This window comes from Pocillopora damicornis, chromosome 1, assembly GCF_964200805.1.
Source record: "Pocillopora damicornis chromosome 1, jaPocDami1.2, whole genome shotgun sequence".
Lineage (NCBI taxonomy): Eukaryota > Metazoa > Cnidaria > Anthozoa > Scleractinia > Pocilloporidae > Pocillopora > Pocillopora damicornis.
In genome coordinates, this window is record NC_142670.1 from 34,392,482 (window position 1) to 34,416,633 (window position 24,152).

The 24,152-nt window shown below is 37.7% G+C and overlaps 1 protein-coding gene across 2 annotated transcripts; it reads left to right on the forward strand.

The window, feature by feature from the left end:
• Nucleotides 1-71: 71 nt before the first annotated feature.
• LOC113670460 (transmembrane and coiled-coil domain protein 3) lies at nt 72-23,847 on the forward strand. 2 transcript variants are annotated; one of them, XM_027186603.2, is made up of 20 exons: nt 72-882; nt 9,836-9,961; nt 10,616-10,683; nt 10,894-10,997; nt 11,307-11,511; nt 11,985-12,053; nt 12,796-12,880; nt 13,527-13,578; nt 14,369-14,456; nt 15,118-15,173; nt 18,200-18,223; nt 18,448-18,536; nt 18,950-19,022; nt 19,325-19,384; nt 19,697-19,823; nt 20,331-20,384; nt 21,099-21,167; nt 21,653-21,769; nt 22,339-22,526; nt 22,813-23,847. In XM_027186603.2, exons 1-20 carry the CDS (start codon nt 735-737, stop codon nt 23,003-23,005), a joined length of 1,995 nt encoding a protein of 664 aa, XP_027042404.2. In that variant the 5' UTR covers nt 72-734; the 3' UTR covers nt 23,006-23,847. The 2 variants fall into 2 exon arrangements, with proteins under 2 accessions (XP_027042404.2, XP_089058775.1); XM_089202649.1 differs by lacking the exon at nt 72-882 and adding an exon at nt 4,401-4,658.
• Nucleotides 23,848-24,152: the final 305 nt, after the last annotated feature.

Here is a 24,152-nt window from a genome sequence, read left to right on the forward strand (position 1 = left end):
AAGAAATTCATTAAGTGTAACATAAACTGTGGTGTCTGTGCAATTGTTAAGCGATACGCCAATAGGATTCAAAGTGATTCGATACGTAGCTAAGGAATCTTTGAACACTCCGGCCTCCGGATAAGAGTGCAGAGGGTCAAGACATCGAAACACGTTGATATGCAAGAGTTGTGCTTATTTGACGTTACGCTTCAGAGGTAGCGCGCTCCAGCTGGTTTACCTGTACGCACAAGAAACTAATCGGCGCTATAATTTTCTTGTGGGCAAACTCGTGATTGACGTGTTTTTTCGCAGATCAACATATTTGCCTTCCTGAAGTTGGAAAATTCATCGTTGGCGCTGAACCGTCGATTAAATTTAAACCAGCAAAGAGTCAAGGAATATGATTACACCTTCGCACTTTGCAACAGCGGGTTACTGAATGCCTGTTAAGACGTGGACGTTCACAATTTATGTTTCCGCTCAAGAAGACTGCGTTTAAAAACCGTAAAGAGGCGTCAATCTTCGAAACAGACGATTGAATCTTCATTGTTGTTTCTCGAATTATTGTGATTAGAACGTCACTTGGTCCAATATATGCACTGACAAAAAAAAACAACAACTGACCTATATCTGTCTCAGAAGCAAACGACCTGCTGAAAACAACAACAATTCTGTTATGACGGTACGAAGGTAAATTTGATCAAACGCAAACTCGTTGTTTACATCAGCAAGATCCCAGGAGAGAAATAACAATGGAAAGACCTCGTCAAAGATCATTGCAAAAGGAAATTTTGATTCAAGTTTCAGAGTTTCCTTCGAGATCGAATGCCCCTTTACTCAGACAGCGGTCACGATCGTTAGGAGAAGGGGAAAGCTTGAATCCTATCATAAATAAGAAAGGTAAGTCGAATATTATCACTCAATGAAAACTTTCAAAATTTAACGGGGCTAGAGTAGAATTCGGACATCTGAGGGGGCAGAATAAATAGATTTGCTCGCGATTGTGAACATGAATAATTTTTTTCGCCGCTTTGTCTAACATACATAGCTGTTTTATTGTTTGTCTGGTCACATCAATCCATTGGTATATTTGCATCTGTTTGACATGCACTCATCTTGAAATTAAATGTGCAAGATGTTTACAATATTAACATCCAACTGCAATGCTTAACATGAGCTTGTAACAGGAGGCGTTTTTTAAATAGTTAACACTAGGATTCTGGTGCACGCAGCGCCTAAATCGCTTTACAAACTTAAAATTATGAACCGCAAATATTTGTCTGCGTATTACTCGCCGTAAGAGACTTTTCTAGCTTTAATTTCAGAGGAACCCAATATTTGTTTTCACGCGGCAGTAACCCTTCAAATTACGTTTGATTCAAATGCACAATCGACAGACATAAAAATAACCTTTTCTTCTATTATTCCGATGATTCAAACCTTTTTTATTTTTTTCTCTTCAAGGTTCAGGCTATAATTAGTCGACAAGAAAGGAATTTTTTTTATGTTGAGGCATAAATTTAAGCTAGGGCCCGTTTCGCTCACAAGCTCATGTAACTTTACGATCGCGAACTTTTAGGATTAGTTTTGCGAGTCCAGTCTATTTTATTCAGTTTTGCATTTTTTCACTCTTCTTTTTCTATATTTTTTCTTTAAAATCAATTCGATTTTCAATGTCAACCTCGCAAACAAGTTTTTCGGGCCCAGATTTCTCACATCACGATCCTATGTCTTGATCACTGTTTCTTAGTGATCCATCCGGTTAGACCCACCCCCGTACTGCCCTCTCCCTGGAAAGTAGGAGCAAAGCAAAAGGAGCTAATACATACGTGCGTTTTGTATCCGCATAAGGCAATCGTAAATATTATTTCTTCCGGTGATTCAGGGAAGGCCAGGGTCACGGTTAGTTTTTGCCAACATTGTTTACCTTTTTTTCTGATGTAAATTGACATGGCAAAAGCGTGCTAGCGCCCAAATCGTGTCGACAGAACTAACCAGGATATTGGTGCAACCAAAGCGACGAGTTTTTTAAGGCTTAATTCCACAAATCCAACTTCCACATAGTCTCGAAGGAAATTGTGCCTATCTCATATGGTAAAAGCGCACGAGGAGCGCGCAAGATTTAATAATGTCTGAAACACTGAACGAGGAACAATCAGAATAAACAAGAAAGAAACATGGATGGTTACAAAATGGGAAGATTGACACGGATTGAAAATGACGAAGCAACCTCGTTCTCACGGTTCTTTCATACCGTACTCGTCTCCCTTTAAGGGACCTTTAGGAAAGAACCCTGGGAACAAAGTTGTAACGAAACGTGAGAAATGAACGTGCAATGACACATTCCTTTAAAATGTACATGATGTTTTGTTTTATGCTCCACGTGACACTGTCAGGTGAGATGTTCTCATAATAAATTGTCCGTTACTTTCGGCGGCTTGCGTGTCTAATGCTTTTCTCTCAGATGTTGGCATAAATTTTAATGGCGAAGCGATCAGAAGATCTTCGTTAATTCAAGTATCGAAGCTCAACATTTTGGTCCACTGGTTGAACTAAAAGGTCAATAGCATGTCATGATGTGGGACTGACGAGTATATATTTCATTTGCGTCACAGGTCGTCTAAATTTTTGTTCAATTCTGGTAGAAGTTTGAAAAAACATGTCTAAGTTTTTCCTCTAAAGCTGTTAAAGTTTTGTACATCTATCCTTGCTTTGATGTACGTCCTCCAAGTGCAGATTTGCCCGGCAATAACCAATCAGATCGAACCTTGTGCAAGATAGTGATGACTGAGGAATTTATGCTCGACACGAGATGTCTACTGGAGGACAAACTGCGGCCCAAAAACCATATAAATACATAAAATATTTCCATGTGTAGAAACAAATTGATATTTTAGGGATTATTTTTTTTTTGAATGATTGGGAACTTACTTTTGCTACCAGGATTCATTTTGATGCGCACCTAAAATTAGAATTATTTTCCTTTTCTCCGGAGAGGGAGATTCCTCTGGAGTTAAGACAGTTGAAGTACTGCGCTGCAACCTAATAAGGATTTGCTTTTTTTTATTTCAATGAGTTTTTAATTTATTTATTTATTTTTCGCGGGTTTGTATCAATCAAGAGATCAAAAGCGACCAACATTCTCTGATAAATGATTTTAAAGTCAACTAGCATTTATACGAAATATAGTCCGTGTTGGTAAAAAAATGTTTCCAGAAAGTTATATTGACATTTCCTTTCTTCTCGGGCAGAAGATGGCGTGAATGAAGAGGGGGTGTGTTAAGATTTTGTAAGTTCTCTTTTTCCAATCTGGCCTTGGTAAAATGCTGTTACTTCATTATTCCATTGAAAAACTATCCGTTATTTTATACCTCTTCGGCCCATCACCATTCTTCTGGACTGAGATCGAAAAGAATAGGTGCATGGGCAGTTTTGTCGGGGAGGAGGGGATAGGGGAAGGGCTGAGGAGACAGCTTTAACCGTTTTCTACGGATGTTTATTACGTTTTAGGCTCCTATTTCTTACCGTACATCGTTTAAGGACCAGTTGTTATTAATCATCTGAGGGGGGAGGGGTAGAGAATTGGAGGAGTTCAGGGGGATCATATCATATGGTTCTCAGGGGTGAACGGAGGGGGTAAGTCGTCGCCAATAAAGTGCGGAATAGAAAATTGACTACCTATTAATTACAGAACCTTATCGCCTATGGGGGGGGGGGAGGGGGAGTCGATACATTTCGTCTTGACACAGCCAATATATTCTGATCCTCCCCCCCTCCCTCGAAGGGATAATTAATGACCAGGTTCCGCTCGTCCAAGGGTGGATAACACTATCTTCTAGGTAAATCTCTACACGGTGGATAGCGCAGTAAGTCTTGTTCACTCTTATCTTATTCTTCACTCTTATCTGCTACCTTTCATTGGACAGGGTTATCCGTTCTTTTAACAACTGGGTCCGGACTCACCCTTTTACAACATAGAAATGTGGAATTTTTGTGATTCGCATATAAACGCTTCCTTAAAATCTCGCTCAATCAATAGTTCTTGAACTCAGAAACTCAATTAAACAAAAGAATCAAATCGATGCTACGTCAGTTTATTTACTTTCATCAGGTCACCAAGGTTTGCAATGTAAACATGTTGGCTTTCCGCTTCGCGAACTTTGACCGGGTATACTCATGGTAACTTACGTTTACGTCACAATTGTCAAAGCTTGTTTAGCAACAGGAACCGCATTACAATTTAGACATGCTCCGATTGTTTTTGAACACGTCTTTTAAAGGAATTGAACGCGTTCAGGTTATTGCATATTTTTTTGCGTGTTTTTTTTTTCCACATTTTTCAACGGTCGAGACTTTTTCCTCTTTTTCCGCTTTTTCCGCGCCACTTCCGCTCGATTTGAAAACCCTAATTGCATCATGGGAAGATAAATAAAATTATTTTTGGGACCTTTGCTCAATGTTGGTCTGGAAGAGACAGTTTACGAGAGTAATGTGACCAGGTTGTCATGTAATCGGTGACTTCGATGGCTGTAAAACTTTCAGAAGATACACAATATTTCACGAGAGAAGAACTAAAAAGACGCTGCTTACGGTGGCGAAAATTTTTCGCGATCGTTTGCCGTGAGCTCGAAAGCTGATGTCGAAACCCCCTGCATCTCCTCGATATCACGTCCGAGGTAAAATTCTCTCATTATACTACTTACGGCTGGAAAAAAAGACTTTTATTCACACCTAACCATTTAGTGCATGTGTTTCTTGAAGGACTGATGACCTCAAAATATGACTTTTTTTGTATGTGTTGGTGCACTTATGTAATTGTTTCGAGTATAAACTCACAGGTTGACCGCGATCCTTACTTAGTTGTTGTCCTTGCTTTCTGTGGCATGGTACAGTTAGGTAACTGACACTTTTTAACTTTGGTTGAGCGCTTGACATTTTTCTTTTTGGTGGGAAGCGGTCATGTTGTCAGCTCTTTATTTTGTTAGTGCTGAAAAGCGAATAACTGCTGGGAGGGCTAATCATCGTTCCATGTTATCGTTGACCTTACCTCTCAAGGTCATACCTAAACGTGTCAATATAAGCTTGAAGAAGCAAGCAGTTTATCGATGCACATCGATTGTCTTTCTGAAGATCATTTCGTCACAAGTAATCATTTATTCATGACCTCAGTTGCTTGGTGGTTCGGCTTTATTTCTACCAATTACATCGTTGTTTACTTTGGAGCGAAGTCCATCGAAATCGTTTTGATAAAGCAATGAACGCCTGTGCTGCCTCCGTTCGTCCGTGAACATCATTCATTGTTTCCTTCGGGGCTCTCGATTTGAGGTAGAACATTTGAATTTTTGTTTCCCTCTTTCCAAAGCTTTCTTTTGGCTCTACAATCAATATAAGATATAACAGTAATGGCCTGCACCTTTATGCTTTCATGCGCGGCCATATTCGTTACGTATTGTATACTTCGATGTTTATTCCATAGTTTGAATTGTGTAAATAGAAAAATACTTTACAATAGCTGTAACTTGTTCGTTATTTTTGATCGCGGGACTGTATCGTTTGAACCCGAAATTCAAGTTGATCCATCTGATATTGTATCTCTGTATCTCACGAACTACAAGAAGCGTCGAATTCTATAATCGTAATTTTTATTATTTTGCTTAAGTGTGTTGTGATTTCTCGTCAATGGAGTTTACATGATGTGTTTATTGCAGTTAATATTAAAAAAAATGATATTGATTAATTTCAGCGTTCGCTGAAATAAAAGTTTTCGGTTGCATGGCAAGGAAATTTTAGGATTCTTACAGAGTTTGCACGAAAGCCAATAGTCAGATACATGTGCTAACAGCTAAACGGTGTCGCAATTTTATTAAATTATGCAGCTGGTTTTAGTTAATGTTATCTTTTAAATGTAGGAACGTGATTGCATTGCAGCTTATCTGAGTTGAGTATTAAACTGGTTGTTTCCCACCTTGTTTTAAAGAAAATCTTGCATATGGTGCATCCACTATTTAGGGTTTCTTGCTGAATTTGAATTAAGTTTGTCTCAAGAGAATTTTGTAAGGGAAAGATATGTTTAACTTGGCCCACATGTGGACTTTAAATTTCATGGTTTGACAGTTTCAATTTTAATAACTACTTGTCATTTGCTTTTTGTGATTGCCTGCATTTTCATCACTGGATGTTGGAAATTTCTGTGTAACCCCCAAAGAAGTCTTCAAATGATATGTGCCAGAGTTGGGGGAAGAAATTTCTGTAAAGCTGTGAAGGTAGTCAGTCTTTTTTATTGAAGTTGTTTCCAAAGTACATTGTAGGTGTCACACTGGTTTATGATTGAATGGAAATCTTCAGTAAACAATGATGTTCATATGGCTAAACAATTAGTCTTACAACATGTGAGTTTTGGCCATCTCAGATAATTTAGTCTACTGTACATGTTTCAAGTTTGTCCCTAGTGAACCCCCTCGAAAAAAAAATCTCAATCAGTTATTATTGTTTGATGCCCTCTTTTTTTGTCCTAAGTTGACAACTTACAGGTTTTTTTTAAGGGAAAGATTATGGTTTTGTGAATATAGTAATGGTTGATGTATACACAAAAAATGACACAGATATAGGAAGACGTTCCAATTGCTAATAACTTCTCGGAGTTAAAAGGTTAAGCCAAAGGTGAGTGGTGTAGAAACTTTTGAAGAGATAGATTTTTGACAAAATATCAGAGTAAATACAACATCCTGATTATTATTTGGAGTCCAAGCAAATCCTTCAGTCTTTATTTCAAGATCTTTGTAACTATCTAGTTGGGTATATTTTGAAAATTAAAAGTTTTACCTTTTAGACATTTTCTTCAAGCTTGTTAAAATGTTTCTTCCATATTGTTGTATATGTGTAGTATACTAACTTCTTACTAACAAGTGTGAGAGTTGGAATATTGGCCTGTTAGGTCTGCACAAAAATGACAGCTCCCGTAAAGCTCAAGTAAGCGAGATTAGTGAGTAGTTTATTGAATGGCACTCAGATCAATCTTGATATGAATTTTCTGGCTTTTGCAAACCAAAAAAGGCTCATGATGGTGATATGGCAAAATTCAGACCACGTAAGAACCAATCAGACAGCAAAGATCTTCCTCCCATTTATTGTACCTTGCCTTATGATAACCGATTGTATTTACTGTGCATTGTGGCACTGTGTCAATGAACTAGTGTTTTTATTATGATCATTATTTTCATTATTATTACAGTGTGATAAACTATGGGGTTATATATTCATTAAGAATTAAAAATTTTTCTCTTAAAAGTTACATGTTCTGTAAATAAACTGTAAAGAAGATATTATGGCAATAAATTGTGGTAATATTGCAAAAGCAAAAGATACTTATTTAATACTAACATCTGTTCTGCCCAGGATGAAGTGTCTTTATTATTCATCAATTGTGCTAGATAAGTTTGATTGTTCTAATTTCTGAATGTTGAAGTCTTGTGTATTACTTAAATTTATTATTCTTGTATGGGATTGTAGTCTGGGGTGCAGCTTATCAGCAAAAATATCCAGACATAATTGACAGGGTCCACAGGTTTGGCCTCACCACAAAGAAAACAATTATAAATGACTTAACTAAAGATGGGGACTCCTTGGAAGCTTTTTAAGAACATAATCAGTGATGATCATGAACTCCATGATTGGCTACCTCCAGAGAGGAGACTTGTGCTCCATGGGTGCCAGCATGACTTTAAATTACCAAGAGTTAGAACCAAATGCTTCAAGCATCATTTCCTGAATACATGCCTCTTGCATTATACTCACAGTATATAAGGAACTTCATAATGTTACATAATGTTATCAATGTTGCAACTTTTATATTCTTAATTACACTTATCATTTTCTTATTAACACACTGTAAAGTTACACAATTTATAAAAGACAGGGTATTATTTTATTATTATTACCATTAAATTATTTGATTATGAAATTGATACAATTTAGGTTTGCAGGTATTTAATCTTTCTGGATTTAAGCAGAACTCAGTAATTTATGCTGTCTTAAAAAAAGCAAATAGATATTTACTGATAAGAAGGAAGGTGACGCAGGGCTGAAGAGGCATTTTTAGAGTGCCACTTACTTGTGCTAAATGATATGTGTTAATTATTATTTTGATTGAATTGGTACATATGGCAGTTTTTCAAAGTACTTTTCCAGATTTTTAGACAAGAAGCTTCTGGTTTGGAGGCATGAGCCCCTTGCCTACAAGAAACCAGTGCATTAAATTCTATAATTGTTTTTTACAAGCATTTTTTTAATATATATATATATATATATATATATAACTAAAATATATATATATATATATATATATATATATATATGTGTGTGTGTGTGTTCATACATGTTTCTAAGGTACTGGTGTCCTGACTTACAGATGAGATTTTTAAGCTTCAAACATTTATATCTAGTATACAGTACAACTTTGCAGACCAAGTGTAATAATTACAGAAAACAATTTTTAAGTACAAGGAAAAAGTTTACATTATTTTTTTATATCAAGCTGTGTTTACTGGCCAATCGCATTGTGTGATTCTCTGGTTGATGCTCCATGCTTGTATTTCCAGTTTGGATTTGTCTACAGACAGTAGCTTTACATTATTTAAATATGTTATCCTAAATATGAAATTAGCACCCGCACAAATTAAATCTCTATTTTATGGCAAGTGGGTTGCATTTGTTAGAGTAGAAGACTATTTGAAAATTCACATATAGGAATTCTTTAAGTTGATGCATTCATACACAATAGACATGGTATTATTGAGAAGTGGAAACTAAAAGGACTCTTAGTCATCCTGACAGGTAGAGGTTTAATGTCAATGTTTTTTTTATACCCTGTTCTGTACCTGCAACATAATGTTTCCAAGGCAGTGCCGATCAGATATTTATCCACCCAATCATTGTATAAGTCTCAGTGAGATTAAATTTTGTTGCTTCTGGTGTGAAGAATATTCACCTGTGACTAAACAATGATATTAGTCTTCTGTTGTTACATTAGTATATCTCTTTATATAATTTATATAAATTCTTCCTGAATTTGAATATTAAAATTCAGCACAAAATTAGTTTGCTTTAATAACCCTAACAGTAAAGTAAAAAATGTAATATAGGTATGTTTAATGTCTTGCTTGGGTGCTAATGACAGACTTGACCGTACATTTTGTGCATTAAATACACATATGTACTCATACTATGAATTGAACCAAATCTTCTTGTTAATACTTTGAACTTATTACAGATAACTTGAATGTTAACTGAAGTAATTTGTCATACTTTCCTGTAAATTGGAACAGTCACTCTAAACAGGCACTTTGATTATTTGGTTGTGGACAAAAGTACTGTAGATCTGAAAGCCTTAACACTTGCCAGCTATTTTTAAAGCTAGCTTTACCTGTTTGAAAAACAGGTTTTAGATGATAAAATTTAGGATTGTTTTTCAAATGAATCTTAAAAGAGTATATATCTTTCAGAATACATAACATGTATTCCATGTTTGATTAAGTTTTATAATTGAGTTAGTAATCACAACAAGTTTGGGTTTTGGTGATTGTGTTTTGCTGTTCATCAAAATATGCACCAGCTTGATTAGTTTAAATTTGTAAATGAGCATCGTACTCTTTACTGAAGATAGTGACCTCTCTTCTGTATAGAAATCAATATCTTTTCATATCTATGATCTCACATAATGTTTTAAGTCCACAGGAAATAACTCCCATGTGTGAGATATTGATTCAGAGTTCCGTCAACACAATATGTACTGAATTTGTTCATTAATTAATTTAATTTGTTTTTTTCTTTGTATTCAAACTTTTTTGAAATGCAGTGATTCAAATAAAGCTTCCAAAGCAGAGTCCCAGATCACTGAACAACAGTGCAACTTCATTGTCATCACTTGATGCCTCAGCTGGCTCTCACTCTCCCTCGTCTCCTCGAAGCAACAAGACACTAGGTACAGCATCTCATTTCTCCTTACTGCATCACTGCTTATTTAAACAGTAAGGTTTTTAGAATAAAGGAAAGGTTCACTAGCTTTTGATTTTCAAATCAGTTCTCCATGTCAGCGACATAGTTTGGGAAGAGTATTGAAGGCTGGTATAGTATATGCTGATGGTGCATAGTAATGTAAAAGTTTTGAGGGGTAACAATTCAACTGATGAGATTTTGACAAGGTTAAAAAAATTGTAATGTTATGGAGGTTGGAGGTTGGAGGTTAAATTCATTTTGAATTTATCAGCCATGAAATCCCAGATGGTTGGACATGTCACCTTCGTGAGTTCCTACATTGTAACTGATACATTTCAAAATATATACAAATTTTTAAGAGAAAATGAGGTGCAAGTATGTAGTTTAAGTGTATTTTGAATAACTACAAGTCAGCATCTTAGGGAGTTGTGAAATATTTGCCTATTACAGGTTAAGAGAAGGTCAAAATTAGAAACATGTTGGTTGTCTGGGTAAATGGCAATGACAATCCTACCATTTTTTTCTTGTCTGATTCTTGTCTCCACCGATCAAGTGCTTAGCACACATCAGTCTGCGGAACTTGCATTAGACACACATGTACAGGTGCGAGTTAATTTAAATCTTTTTTTGCCAAAAACAGCAATTCAGAGACTGTTTGGAAAGAGCAAAGAGAATCATGGTGCACATAGTGGAAGGGAAGATTCAGAGGTAATTTTTCAGATACTGTAGAAAATTTAAAAACAACCTCTTCTGGTGGAACAATGTATTGTTAGATTGTCAAAAATGATCTTTAAGTCAACATTTGTTTGCCTAAATCTTGCTTCTGCAGACAGAAGTCTCCAGCCAAAATTAACAATCGTGGTGTTTGGCAATTATATCAATATATCAATGAAGTGTTGTAATCTGTATCTTTCACAGAACGAGGATGGCGGCTTCAAGTTAAAGTTGAATGTACCTACAACAAGGCACAAACAGTTCTCTAAAGTCCTGGCTGAAATCAAAGATAGAACGATGCCCTCCTCGTAAGTAGCACAATTTTTAGTCAACAGTTAATAATCAGGGTAAGAGCCTTCAGCAAAAATTTTTATAAAATTGTTTTTTTTTTCGTCATCAAGATGGTCAAAGGGAAATTCTTGGAAATAGAAGAAAATTATGATTTTTAACCGTTATTTTGTCACTACCGTTACGGTAGTAAACTTTCAAACTCTGCGGAGAGACAACTACTTTTTGTACTTGTGCATGTATTTATAGAAACATCTTTTTTCTTTTTAGCAGCACGAAATGAATAAACGAAATTAAATCAAAATGACAAAACTTTCTATTACTCTTAGGCTGGGTAGGCGCCGCAGCAAAACTCAAGAGTCTTCGACAACAGACTCTCGTAACAGCGCTGATAGTGATGGTGGACCAGGTCGGCCTCGGGGGGCTACTTCAGTTGTGAGCTCTTCCAGCGGTGCTGGGTCAGAGATTCAAACGAGGGCAAGAAGTGGCACAGGATTGTCCTTTAATGAAGATGACTCTGGCGAAGTAGATTCGGTTCGTACAATGGCTCTCTTTATTTCTCTCTTTAATGTAATCTGTCTTGTGGTGACTTTTAGAGGAAGAAGTTACTTAAAAGTTATAGTAGCAGTTGTGTGCATGTACAGTGTGTATGTACACGTTATGTTTCTCTTATGTGCTGTAGATGCTGAAATTTTGGTGCTCTCATTTCGAAACTATCTTTACCTCTGCTCCTGTCTCAGCGCTAATGAGAGCCTTCCCACAAGCAATGGTGTGAAATGCTTATTTTTTTTATTGTTGACCTCTGGTGAATCCGGCTACCAGGTTCCTATTACGGTTGTCAATAATACCTAATAGTTTCTACTCTTGGTGAGACAGAGGTACTGTTGCAATCCAGAACCTTGCTTCAACTAGGGCTAGAACCTAGGCCTTCTAATCCGCTGTATGTCACACTAGGAAAGTTGTATCCTATTAATTTTACTTACAATATTAATCCGTTGATTTTGCAGCTTGATGGAACGTTTAGTTCTCAAGATAAGGAATATGATGAAGTTGATGGACAGATAATCGACTCAGAGGTAGCCTGGATTTGTTCTTCATGCTAAACAAACACTGCTAATTTTGTCAGCGTATGAAAACCTACAAATTTCTTTGACATGAGACAGGCTACAAAATATTATTTCAGCTAGATCGAAAAACACAAAAGAGGCAACAGTGAACTAAGAAGGAGCAAGGATGGCTAAGGATGAAAACGATTTACAAGTATTGTGAATGACCCATACGTAAAAAAACCAAGAATGACCATACGTAAAAAAATCAAGAAAGGCAATGATGGTCAAGGAGGAATAAGAGGCAGCGGCTGAAAGAAGATTGAAACAGAATATTTATTTATGACTGTGAATATATGAAAATCATGTATATGTGAACTGCGGTTTAAAAAATGAGCATTGAAGCAATCGTCGCTGTAATAAACACTACTTGAGCAGTAGTGAAAATAAGGCAAAATGGCCCAACCCAAATGGGTTCAAATCAGTTGATAAAGCACTGCACCGGTATCGCAGATTTCATAGGTTCAAATCCTATACAGGCCTGAATTTTTTTCAGGCCTTATTTTCACTACTGCTTAATCAGTGTTCATTACTGCAAAGATCACTTTCATGTTCAGAAAGCAGATTATTAAAATCTAAAGTCTACAATAGTAACATTTACACTGCCCTTACGTGACTGAAAAGATTAAGGAAAAACTTCATTTGTTCTTCTGAGTGTCCCACATCATATTTATTGTTTTTGTTGTTTATTTATTGTTGTTGTTTGTTTTAGAAACGAAGACAGCGCGTGGAGCACTTGAATTTCAAGATAAGAAGAACCAAGGAACAGATTCGACAGCTACAAGATGAGAGAGATGGTGAGTGATATTTTTTAACATATGTACTCCTCCTTACTCTCGATTGCGAAGACGTTGACACCTGAAAAGCATGAATCCTTGTACGATGGGACACAAAAGCTTTATGGGTATAGATCTGTGATTATCACATTAAGTTGGGCGTGGTGAATGATGGAAGCTATCCAAACAGAATCACTGGGAAAAACTGAAAAAAGTTTGCCATGAACAACGGAAGCAGCAGGTCATTGATCATGCGATTGTTTTGGATAATTTTTTCAAATGTCTACTTTGATTTTAGTCGAGTGCATACAACAGAGTAACGTGCACTATCACAACGGCAATTAGCAGGATTTTTGAGAAATTAGCGCGTTAACTCGATCCTCAGGTAATTTCCCTTTTTTTTTTTTTCCGGGCTTCATTTTCAAATGATTATTTTATGCGATAAGTTGTGTAATGAGAGCTCTATCGATACCTCTGTTCTTTAACTTTTTGTGTGCCTGGTCTTTCCTCTGATACGAGTTAATTATTGATTTGATGGTATGATCTTGAAACACTGTTTCCCTAATATGCTCGAAGAAAGAAAACCACACGTAGCAAATCATCGCCAAGTGCAGATGGGCCTTTCCCTAATGTGTAATTATACAGTGGGTCTTATTTCTCTCTACAGAATACGTGAAAGAGTACCTGGAATCGACAGAGGGCGGCTCGCAAAAATCTAAGTAAGTGCTGAACCAGTCTCTCGTAATTTTTGCCCCTTGCTCGTGGACGTGACGTTTCCGAAAAGAACCCGATCATTATGGAGAAACGTCAAGGCTCTCAGAAGACTCTGCCTTAAAGTAATCAGCCAAACACAAGTGAGTTAAGAAAGAAGCAAGCAAGAATCTGCTAAAATATCTTGAAAACATCGAGAGCACTGAGGGCCTTTGCGTGCAGATTCATGCCTCGACAATTGATTCAAGATGCCGAAGAGATGAGGCTGTTGGGTCGCTTCGGATAGCTCACGATAGCTCACGATAACTCACAATTGTCGATGTTAAACAGCTTTGCACAAAGTGTTATGTGCAGCGTAAATTTTTAGGAAAATTTGAAATCGCGAAAGTCGAAACAGTGAAAATAGCATTCCTGGTTGGTGGTAAGTTATCTTTTCCGTACAAGCTTGTTAATTTTAGGTCATCCAAGAATTCCGCTCAATTTTTGCTAAGAAAATTTCATGAAGAGAAAAGACAAACCGAACAAGTTAAGCCGCCAAAAGTAACTTCTTTTGCTCGTATTTATTTGATAATTTTCCCCAAAAATTTTGCCGACTTGATGCACTCGAACCAGTATTTTTTGGCTCACATCCAAAGATTTCGAACAAGTGCAATTCATGTGAGATATGTTACCCTGACGCGTGACGCGTTGCGCTAGCGACCTATTTAATATTCACTGCTGGGACGGTATCACTCTTTGCGATTAAGTGTTCGATACGATGTACTTTGCGGAACTTAATTAACGTCCTTGCCCTTTCAGGGCTGTCTTCGAGAAGAAAAACCAGAAGACAAATTCGGCGGTGGCTCAACAGCAGAAAAAGCTGGAGAAATATCATAATGAACTAATGGTGAGTATTTATTACTTACACATGGGGAATCATGTTATGTTTACGTCGTATGACCTGATCACAAGTCTTTCCTTTGAAACACTCAGAATCTTAGAATTTGTTGCATTGCATTTAGGATTTCGTGGTGAAAAGCGCAGTTTTGTAGGGTTATGATAGGGGTTAATTACGAGCACAAAACATGGATCAATCTTTTTTGAGATAGTTTCCCTCGAGTGCTTGTGTCTTCAAAATATTCGACATATTTTTTCCTAATGCGGTTTCAACAAGGTTTGTGATTATCTGTATTTTGTTATTAATTTAATTATAATTATCATGCGCGTGGCTGTTCAACTTTGGTCAACACTCAGACAAACTGACGTGCGGACATTTTTGCCGTCTTGTTTACAAGGTTGTTCACGAAACACTGTATGTTTTCAATAAAGGTGGTCAAAAAAGTGCCCCCAATATGGGCAAAACAAATATCTGTGCCCTGTATGACGATTAAAGCTTCATCGTCTTCACTTTTCGCGGTCGAATTCACTATTGTGTGAGCTGTAGAGAACTGAGTGACGCAGTAAACTATATGTTAGGTTCATAAGTGTCAAGCGTCCTCTATACTCTAAGGATCGTCAATGTAGACCCTTCACTTTTTAATGTGATTACTGATTTAACTTCATTACAGGGACTGGAAATGAATGGTGCAGCCCCAAGTGGACACATTGCTAAAGAAGTATTCAAGTAGGTCAAAAATTTACCATTTTTTTCGGTTAAATCTCTGCTAGTCTAGAACTAAGTTGTTATCGTCGCTACCAGTTTGACTTTTAAGCGTCCCTTTTTTTTTTAACAAACTGCATTCCTTAGGTTTGTTTAATTTTAAGAGGCACTCGAGTGTCAGTTTGTGGATTTTGCCTTACAAGCTTATATCTTTCAGACTGTGAAAAGCGCTGATCGATTTTCATGTCTTCGTATGTAAATTCCAGCAATTTCCTGTCGATGAGAACATACACACAAAATCGATAAGGATCATTTGTATGGAGTTACGATCTTCAGTGAAAAAGAACTTTTTTTCCTAGTCATCCTTTTCCATCTCTCTTCTTTTTTATTTTCTTCGCGTTTGTCGAGACATCCTAGATAGTGTTGTTAAGACGACAGATTACATACCAGCAAGGACGGTGTCAATAACCGTAAATATTTTAGCATGAAAACTTCCTCCGAGAAAGCTAATGGAATTTGCCATTGATGCCATTTTCGTGAAAAGAGGTTACAGCACGTATTGACCACATAAGAATTTCGACTAGCGTTTTATTTTAAGAGATTAATTGGTCAACAAGTTTTTTCCTCAAGGGTAACGCTTCCTTCCCCAACATTCCAAAGTTCTACTCTCCTTCCCTATCCTCCCCCCTCTCTTTCCCCTCCCCCTTCCCCCCCCCCCCCCCCCCCACTCTCTATCGGCAATCCTCATTTAAATCCCGCGGGGGAAATAACCACGGTTTGTTTTCGTGGAGGTCTGCTATCTATTGATAATCAAATCTGACATGACAACCCTCTATTTTTAAAAATTCTTTAAGTAATAAAATATTCCAAGGGTTTCTAAGGGGATTTTCTCCCCTCTCTTAAATTTCTTCGACTTTCCTTACAAAGTAGCATTGAAATGTTGGGAAAGCATGTAAGATCAAAACTGTTGTAGTAGTATCAGTGCAAAGACATTCTAAAAAAAAACATGAAACTTTGCCCAAATGATATTTTCGAAGGAAAATTAAAAACTTCTTTTGAATATAAGTATAGCAAATTTCAACAAAATATCACTGTTGCGAGAATGCATTCTGTACAAGGTGCTGCTTGATAGATGCTACAAAACGGCTGTCATTTTGGAAAATTGACTTATCGCGTCCTTCGTCTACAAGTATCGCCCGAGGAATGAATAATGTTTTACTTCTTTAGCGTCTTTTGTTTTCGTGTCACTCTCGCACACCAAAACTGTTGACACTTATTTAATAAAGGCTTTCGAGCTAACGCTCAAAAAAAAATTATTAGTTGCCAAAACACCTGTAAGGTTTTTTGGGCACTTTGTTAATGTGGAAATTTAGTTTTTCCTTTTGTCCCTTCGGGGGTCGCTTTTACCGTGAAAATTTTAATTTCAAAACAAAAACATCATGGAATGAGCTGTTTTTAGCCTAAGAGCTTTTCGTTTTCTCTTGTGCGAAAATATTCTCTTCCCTTGATAATTTATAATTTCTTATGATAAGTTACTGTTTGTTTACTGCTCAAGCTATCCAAACCGAGTTAATCTTTATTAGACAAAAGTATGAAAGGATGGTTGTTTTACGCAACGGCGGCCCGCAGTATGCAAATTCACCACCGTGAAAACGTGATGAATATTGAATATATTATCAGAATTAGTAATTTCTTGTATTTTGAAGTTCGGAAAGTGAGAGGAGGAATTCGGAATTTTACACCTTTTTTCGGCTTCACTTTCTAAAGTGGGCGGAGTGCTTTTGTCATCGTCTTTCATTTCATGGCAACTGTGAAGCCTTCGCGGTCTCTCCCGAAAATCGCTGTGAATGAATCTTCCGGCCGCGAGATTGTTCAGCCGGTGTTTCTTTCGCCTAAGTGCGGTAGAAATCTGCGGACAACCCTTCATAAACACAGGTCGTGTCTTTGGCCGTAAGTCATTCACAACTGTGCAGATTTATGTGATGCCTCGCACAAAGCTGTACAATTTTCTAGCCAAAGTATTGTATTTATTGATTTACTTGTGTATGGTTTATTCATTTACGACAAACGTGTAGCAGTCCCCTAAACGATCTTTTCACAAAGGAAAGGGATGAAAATTACTCTAATTACAATGTAAGCTAGGCTTTCTAAAACGCAGATTATGTTTCAGATATGTCATTTAAGTGATAATTATCATGTTTTCGTGAGCATGTAGTTTAAATGCAAAATCTTTTAGTTTCAGACGTCCTGACCTCTTTGAATATCGATTCTGCTCCCCCCACGACAGTAGTTTTGTGGCTGCCTGTGTTTATTTCATTCAAACCTATGATTTTAAAACCAAATATTAGTATTTAGATGTGTAGAATTTTTTGTGATAATTTAAAATAACGAGAGTTTTCTTTAGAATTTCGTGTTTGCTCGGTTTACTGATTTTATTTCCACTTATTATTCCTTCAACACCTTCGCATTTTGTTTACACGAAATGACTTATCAGTGTTTACAAATACGTCCTGTGGTAATACAACTTGGCTTAAAAAGACTGAAGCAGCTTTTCTTTACTCCAAACTTCATAACCAAACAGAAAAATTATCATCATTCACGGTACTGTGTTACATCAAACATTTTCAGCTTTCATATTTGTGGGTTTTTTAGCCACGATCAAAGTTCCCGAAGTGGGAAAAATATTCTGCAAAATAAAACGCCGAGAAACATTCCCTTCACTTATTCAACAGTCTTTGTATTGGGATTCATTCGAAAAATCCATATATGAATCAGCTTCCTTGTAGACCTAAAATTTGAATAGATTTCGCTTCCTTACGGGCCAACGTTGCGCAGCTTGAACAGAAAATCGTACGATCCTCCACAAAACGAGACCTTTGCGTTATGCATATTTTATTGACGAGACACGGTTCTAGAACTGTTTTTGAACTTTCTATTCAGTACACAGTTGGGGCGGCACTTTTGCGGCGTTTTTAGACTGTGGTGCGACAGGGTCTCCATATTGTTTTAATAAATCATGGGTCTTACTATTTTTTATATTTTTGTTTCAGGGGGGTCAGAGACGGAGTGAAGGGGTAAGAGAACGTCTTTTATAGCCATGTTCTTACGGTACTCTGTAGTAAGGAAAAACAATTAAAATCGAACCTCATTCTATGTGAAAAAGTCGTAATCTGGGATTAAGGGTTCCTCTTAAATAGAACTGTAGGCTTAGAGGATTATATGGTCTCAAAGAATTCATGTCGTTTTCTTCTTATAATTTTTAAACAAAGTATTTCATTTAAAATTTGTGTTTTTGTAGGGCGGTTACCAGGCCTCTTGAGATTATCAAGCATCGGAGGTTTGGCAGCGCGGAGAATGTGAGCACAACAACGTCAAGTCCCGGATCAAGTATGTGTTAAGTCTGGTTTTTCTTTTATTTCTTTTTGTTTTGTTAGTTTTGTTTTCAACCATGTTGTTTGTTTGCTGTTTGGCTGACTGACGGACCCATGGACACTCCAACTTTTAGCCACTGACCCACTAACCAACAGACCGTCTAAATGACTGACTGACTGATTGACCGACCGATTGACTGGCTGTCTAACTGACTGGCTGTGACAGACCGACTGTTTGACTCACTGAGTGAGTGAGTGACTGACTGACTGACAGGCTGGTTGTCTGACTGACCTACTGTGCCAATTCCCGTCAATCTTATCAACGCTGATAGAGAAACTAAAGAAGAAACATTGTTTAATGTGAACTACTTTACCAACCATTTTTTAAGAGTTGTTTAGACAATGAATCGGTGTTTGTCCTTATTTTAGAGATCGATGGCCTTGAAGAGGAACCGAACAGCCCTCTTGGTGAAGAGGGTTATGTGGCAGATTCCAACCTAAGGTAAGCGTCAGCGCCGTCATTCGCTTACGTTTTGGCTCGTCATGCAATACTTTCTGTGATTGCGTGACAGTGACGTACGTCTCTACTGATATCCACCATTTATTCGGAAGAACACGATCTGGAAACTCGCAATTGAGGTTCACGGCCATTACTGTGTAGTACCGTTGATTGACATTGCGTTTTAGTGTCAACAGAAGTATGTGTCGCCTACTCATGGCGGTTAAGTCCATGGTGATCTCTGAGCATGTTTTGTATTGAAATATTAAATAATTGTAATTCAAACTATTATATTTTTGTTTCAGTGCGGCGAGATACAACAGCGACGATGATTCGTCGAGTGTAGCGTCAGCTACACATATTGGGTAAGTCCGGCAAACTTGAATATTGATGGTGTAAAACTTAGTTTCCCTCACCCCACCCCTCAAGGTTGCTTTTCTTCAAGTGACTCCATCATTTACGGTACCTAATATGTGAGAAATACGTTACGATGTTTCCGAACGTAAATTCGTTTTATAACTGGCTTACTCGCCGTGAAGGATCCTTATCATCTCTAATGGTTGTTTCTTAGCGTCCTTCTCAGTAGTAGTTCGTGATTTTACGTGTCAAATGAAACCAACCTTTAAAAAAAATCAGTTGCAACAAATTCATTTCAAGCATATCTATGTCGTTGTTAGGGTCCCAACCCACAGTAACAGCCCACGTCACAGCCTCCCTCCCAGTCCTCCCACGTCTTACGATCAGGATATAGGCGAACTTCGGGAGGTCAATGCCAGGCTGCACAAACAAATAGAGAGCTTAAAGGTGAGTTTCTTGCTTCCTTACAGTACTGTCGGTGATTAGGAAATTGTTCCTTCAGGCAAAGTGGGGAGATTTCTTTGAACGTACTTTTGAAAATTACCTTCAGTTCATAAAGAAAAAATATTACAACAGTGGAGACCAAGGACCTCAGCTATTAAAATTCAACGTGGATTCAGCTGGACAGGCGTTTGAGCAATTTAAGTGAAGGATTTAAGCATAATTTAGCTAATTTAAGCCAAGCGCTATTTAAGAAGTAGAGAAGACAAAAATGATGCTTTTTAACAGCGCCATCTTAAAGAATCGAGTAGCTATTCAATAATGGTTGGTTATTAACTATTTAGCAAATAGCTGCCGGATGTCTGTTCTATGATTGATCACGCAAGTCGTCAAAACCGTCAAACCACTTATTTTTTAGTCTGATTCTGTGTGAAAAATCCTGCGTAGATGGTTTTGAAAAATTCTGAAGCAAGCTTCTAGAATGTTTACCGTGAAAATGCGTTTATTTTTCAGCGTCAGTTAGATTTTGTAGCCGAATCACTCCACGAAGAGAGATGCAATTCCGAGGTTTGTTTGTGTTCTTCACATTTCAGCTGTTGAAGGATTTCTTATTATTGCCTTTTTTTAACTTAGTGACTAATATCCGTTATCGTTATTAAGGTTGATTGACTTTTACGTGGTAAATGCCATACCTTTCCTATCGAAATTCCGCACTTACAGATTTTCCTGAGCCCGCAGTTTCATCAATAAGTCCTTGTTCTTAAGCAACGTGTTGTATTCTGTTGATGCATTTGCATTATGAAGGCGAACCCCAAGTCCTTGTGTTTATTACGCTGCATGCTCTTGTGCTAAACACTCAACAATCCAATTTCGAACAGAAAAATAAATTAATTTTAAAAGAGAATGGACAAAGTAAACGGGTCGCTTTAAACCATACGTGCGCGTGTTCTGTTGGCTCAAATTTCCAAATACTTGTTTTACAATAATGCAATGGAGTTTATGTTCGCGAACATAAATATGTTTTGGGATCGACGGAGAGTCATTTTAACCCGAGCCGTTAGGTGCAGGTGAAAATGACCCTTTAAAAAAAAAGCAACAAAACAGTCGGAACAATCACGTGAGCGTGCCAGCAATTTAGTCTGCCGAAATCTCCATTTTATCTCACAAAATGCGCCACAATCTCCGACAAGTGATTAAAGTTGTTGTTATACTCAAGTTATTTTTAGTAATAGCCATCTTCACTTGTTCCGAAATAATAAAACTTACTTCCATTTACTTTAGCAATTGCGAGACTCACTGAGTAACATAACAACGGAGTGGAATGACGTGTCAGAACTACGTCAGAACGAGGTTAGTTGGGTATTACAGTAATTTCGAGGGAGGTGGGGAGAGTAAGGGATGACACTTACTGGCTTGACTGCGGGTAAAAAAGTCACGGAGACTTTCAAACAGCAAGATGATTGATTTCCTCAGGCGTCTAAACCTGCAATTGTATTGGCCTGAGCTCAAGACGCCACGTTTCTTCAAGAGTTCGGGAATTGATCTGCCGTGTTTCTGAGCAGCCAGTGATTCTTTCTTTTCTCCTTTCTTTAAACTTCGAAAAATAAGATAGAAGCGTACTACATTTAAAGAGCGTTAATAGACCGACGCAACAAGAAAGATACTTAACATGAATATATCCAAGCAATGTTGACGGTTGCCTCGTATGGAGGTTCAATCCCGATTGGCGGTTTGTGGACGCTGGCTAGACTCATGGAAGTCTTTGGCTACGCAGTCATCCACTTTCTGTTTAAGCGAGGAAGTGCTTTGATGTCAATTTCTCCTTTTCTCAACAGATGATAACCGTAAAACAAGAGCTTGAAAGAGCCGAGGAGCGCATTGAACGAATTGAATACCGGTCTGCAGAACGAGCCAACGAGATCGAGGAAGCGCTGGAGTCTTACGTCACAAGGGTAACCGCGCGTTTTTTAAGTTACTATCGGGCGGAGGGTAGCTTGGGAACGAGGTTGCCTCTGGTCTTTCTAAAACTTCACGCGTTGGGATATAGAATTTTGGGAGAAACTGTTATTGGGGGATAATGGAACGTAAAGCGGAGACTAGGAATTGGAATTCGCACTTGTAGAAGTGAGGGCTTTTTGGTCAGTCTAGTGCTATAAGTCTTTTCTGTGAAAAATAAATTATTGAAGTCAGTTCTGCTGAGGTGTTGAAGGCGTTTAAGGTTTAGTATTCAGGACGCATGCCACATATGAACCTAGTAATGGCGCCGACGTTACTACAGAATTTTCTTTTGCTTAGTGGAAGAGTGTTGGAGCGCGAAATCCGGAGGTCTGGTACTCAGGTTTTTTTCTATGTCCTACGCGCATGACAAACAACAAAACATCTTCCTTTAACTCGTCTCTTAACTCTGTGATGAAACCGAGACAAACCACGGCAATTGCAATGGTTCTTCTGGCTTGTAGGCTGAATTAACCATGTTGTTGTTGTAGTTGTTTTTTTGTTTTTGTTTTGTTTTTTTTTGCAGGTTTTAAAAATTGAAGCATTTCAACAGCAGAGCCAACAGATGATGGGGCTGGATGATTACTTTGATCAGAGCGCGCAGGCCAAAGCGCTTTTATCAAAATTTCTAACAGTGGTGCTAGCCATTTTACAAATTGTACTTATTATATGCACGACGTTAGCCAGAATAGTTATTCCCTTCACAAGAACAAGGTAAGATGGTTGCTTGTTGATCAATTAATCTATTTTGTTTCTAGTGTTCTTCGCAGCCGTTGTTTGGGATGTCAGGAGAAGCCCCCCTTACGAGAATCTTTCTACTCTACCTTGCTCTTTGTTTTGTAGAAAAATTTTTTCTTGCAGTAAGATAAATGCCAGGTTTCTTTGTTATTGATACTTTTTGATAACTTCTGTATTAATGCTCTACGAGGAGGATTTTGGTTGTGTCAATTCAGGCGATAGATGACAACTGGTCCCTAATATCTGTTGCTTCGTTTTTCAGGGTTCGTATTGCAATAACAAGTGTCGTTATTTTAACCGTGGCCATATTATGGAGATATCAAGAGAGCGACAATGTGCGGTTCGTTATGGATAGCGTCACAGGACAGTTCACAATGATTAGAGAAAGACTCGCATCTCTCGTATGTCCCCTCGTAAACTTCGTGAGAAAGATATATCAGAGAGACAATTCATGACAAAGATTTGTTCGACGTTACCGGTAGAAGTACTTAGACAGGATAAATGCACAATTTATTCAGTTTTAATTGATAGTTTTGTGGTTTTTGTGGAGCCTTTTTATCTGTTGGAAGAAAATCAAGAAGGATTTGATAAACAGTTTAACCTTCACGGTCAGTGGCACTTCTGTGGCAGAGTAAAACAGGCCGCTTACCATTTTTAGTGTGTAGAGGATTTTGGCAGTTTCTTTGTTTTATACTGTATTTCATATTTTACACTCACTCACGCTGCGCTTAAAGAAATTCCCAGTAACTTGGTTAGACTGATCAACAGTTATGGGTTTCAGAACTATTTTCTTGGCTATTTAGTGGCTGTCTGTCGGGTCACTCCTCATCGAAAACGTGCACACACAAAAAAGCAATAATTGTAATTAATCTAATTTATTTTTCTCGCTGGTCCGAAGAACAAAATCATGACTTGATTTTTACTATGAGAGGGTGAATCTATTTATTTATATGAACGAGAAATTTAATTGCTTCGCTATTAAGCATTATATGGAGCCGGAATCGACAATTGAATTAAATCTAAACCACAAAGGAAATTTCAATGACGTTTAAGACCATAAGCACTCAGTTTATTGTCTCTCTTAAGGCTTGACACGTAGGTAGCGCGAGAAATCTTCACCTGGAAAAATTTTACCGCGTGCGGACACATGGACGCCCAAAAGGTAACAAAACTTAGGAGAGACACTGTTCTTTAGAGCGAACTTGAAGTTCCAAACAGCTCTTGGTGACCACCAGTGCTTTGAACACAACACAACTGAATAAACTATATGTACCCTTCAGGAAGGGGGATTATCGAATGTCTTGTGTTGATGGTTTCTTAGTTTTCTTGTTTATTCATCTACTATCACAGTGTTTAACCCAGGCCCCGTAAAGAGAACACCAGTTCGGACGCTCCCCCTCCTCACCCCCTATACCCTCGCAAACTTTGAAAGGTGCTAGTACACGGTTCACATGACTGGTACCGACAATCTTTTGCAGATGTAACTTTATCAAGGGCTCATCGTGATCGATATGCCACAACTGACAGATTATTGTTGGATCTCTCACAGAGTTACAATGCCGTAAACTCTTGTCGTTTTTCATTTTGTTTATTTATCGATCT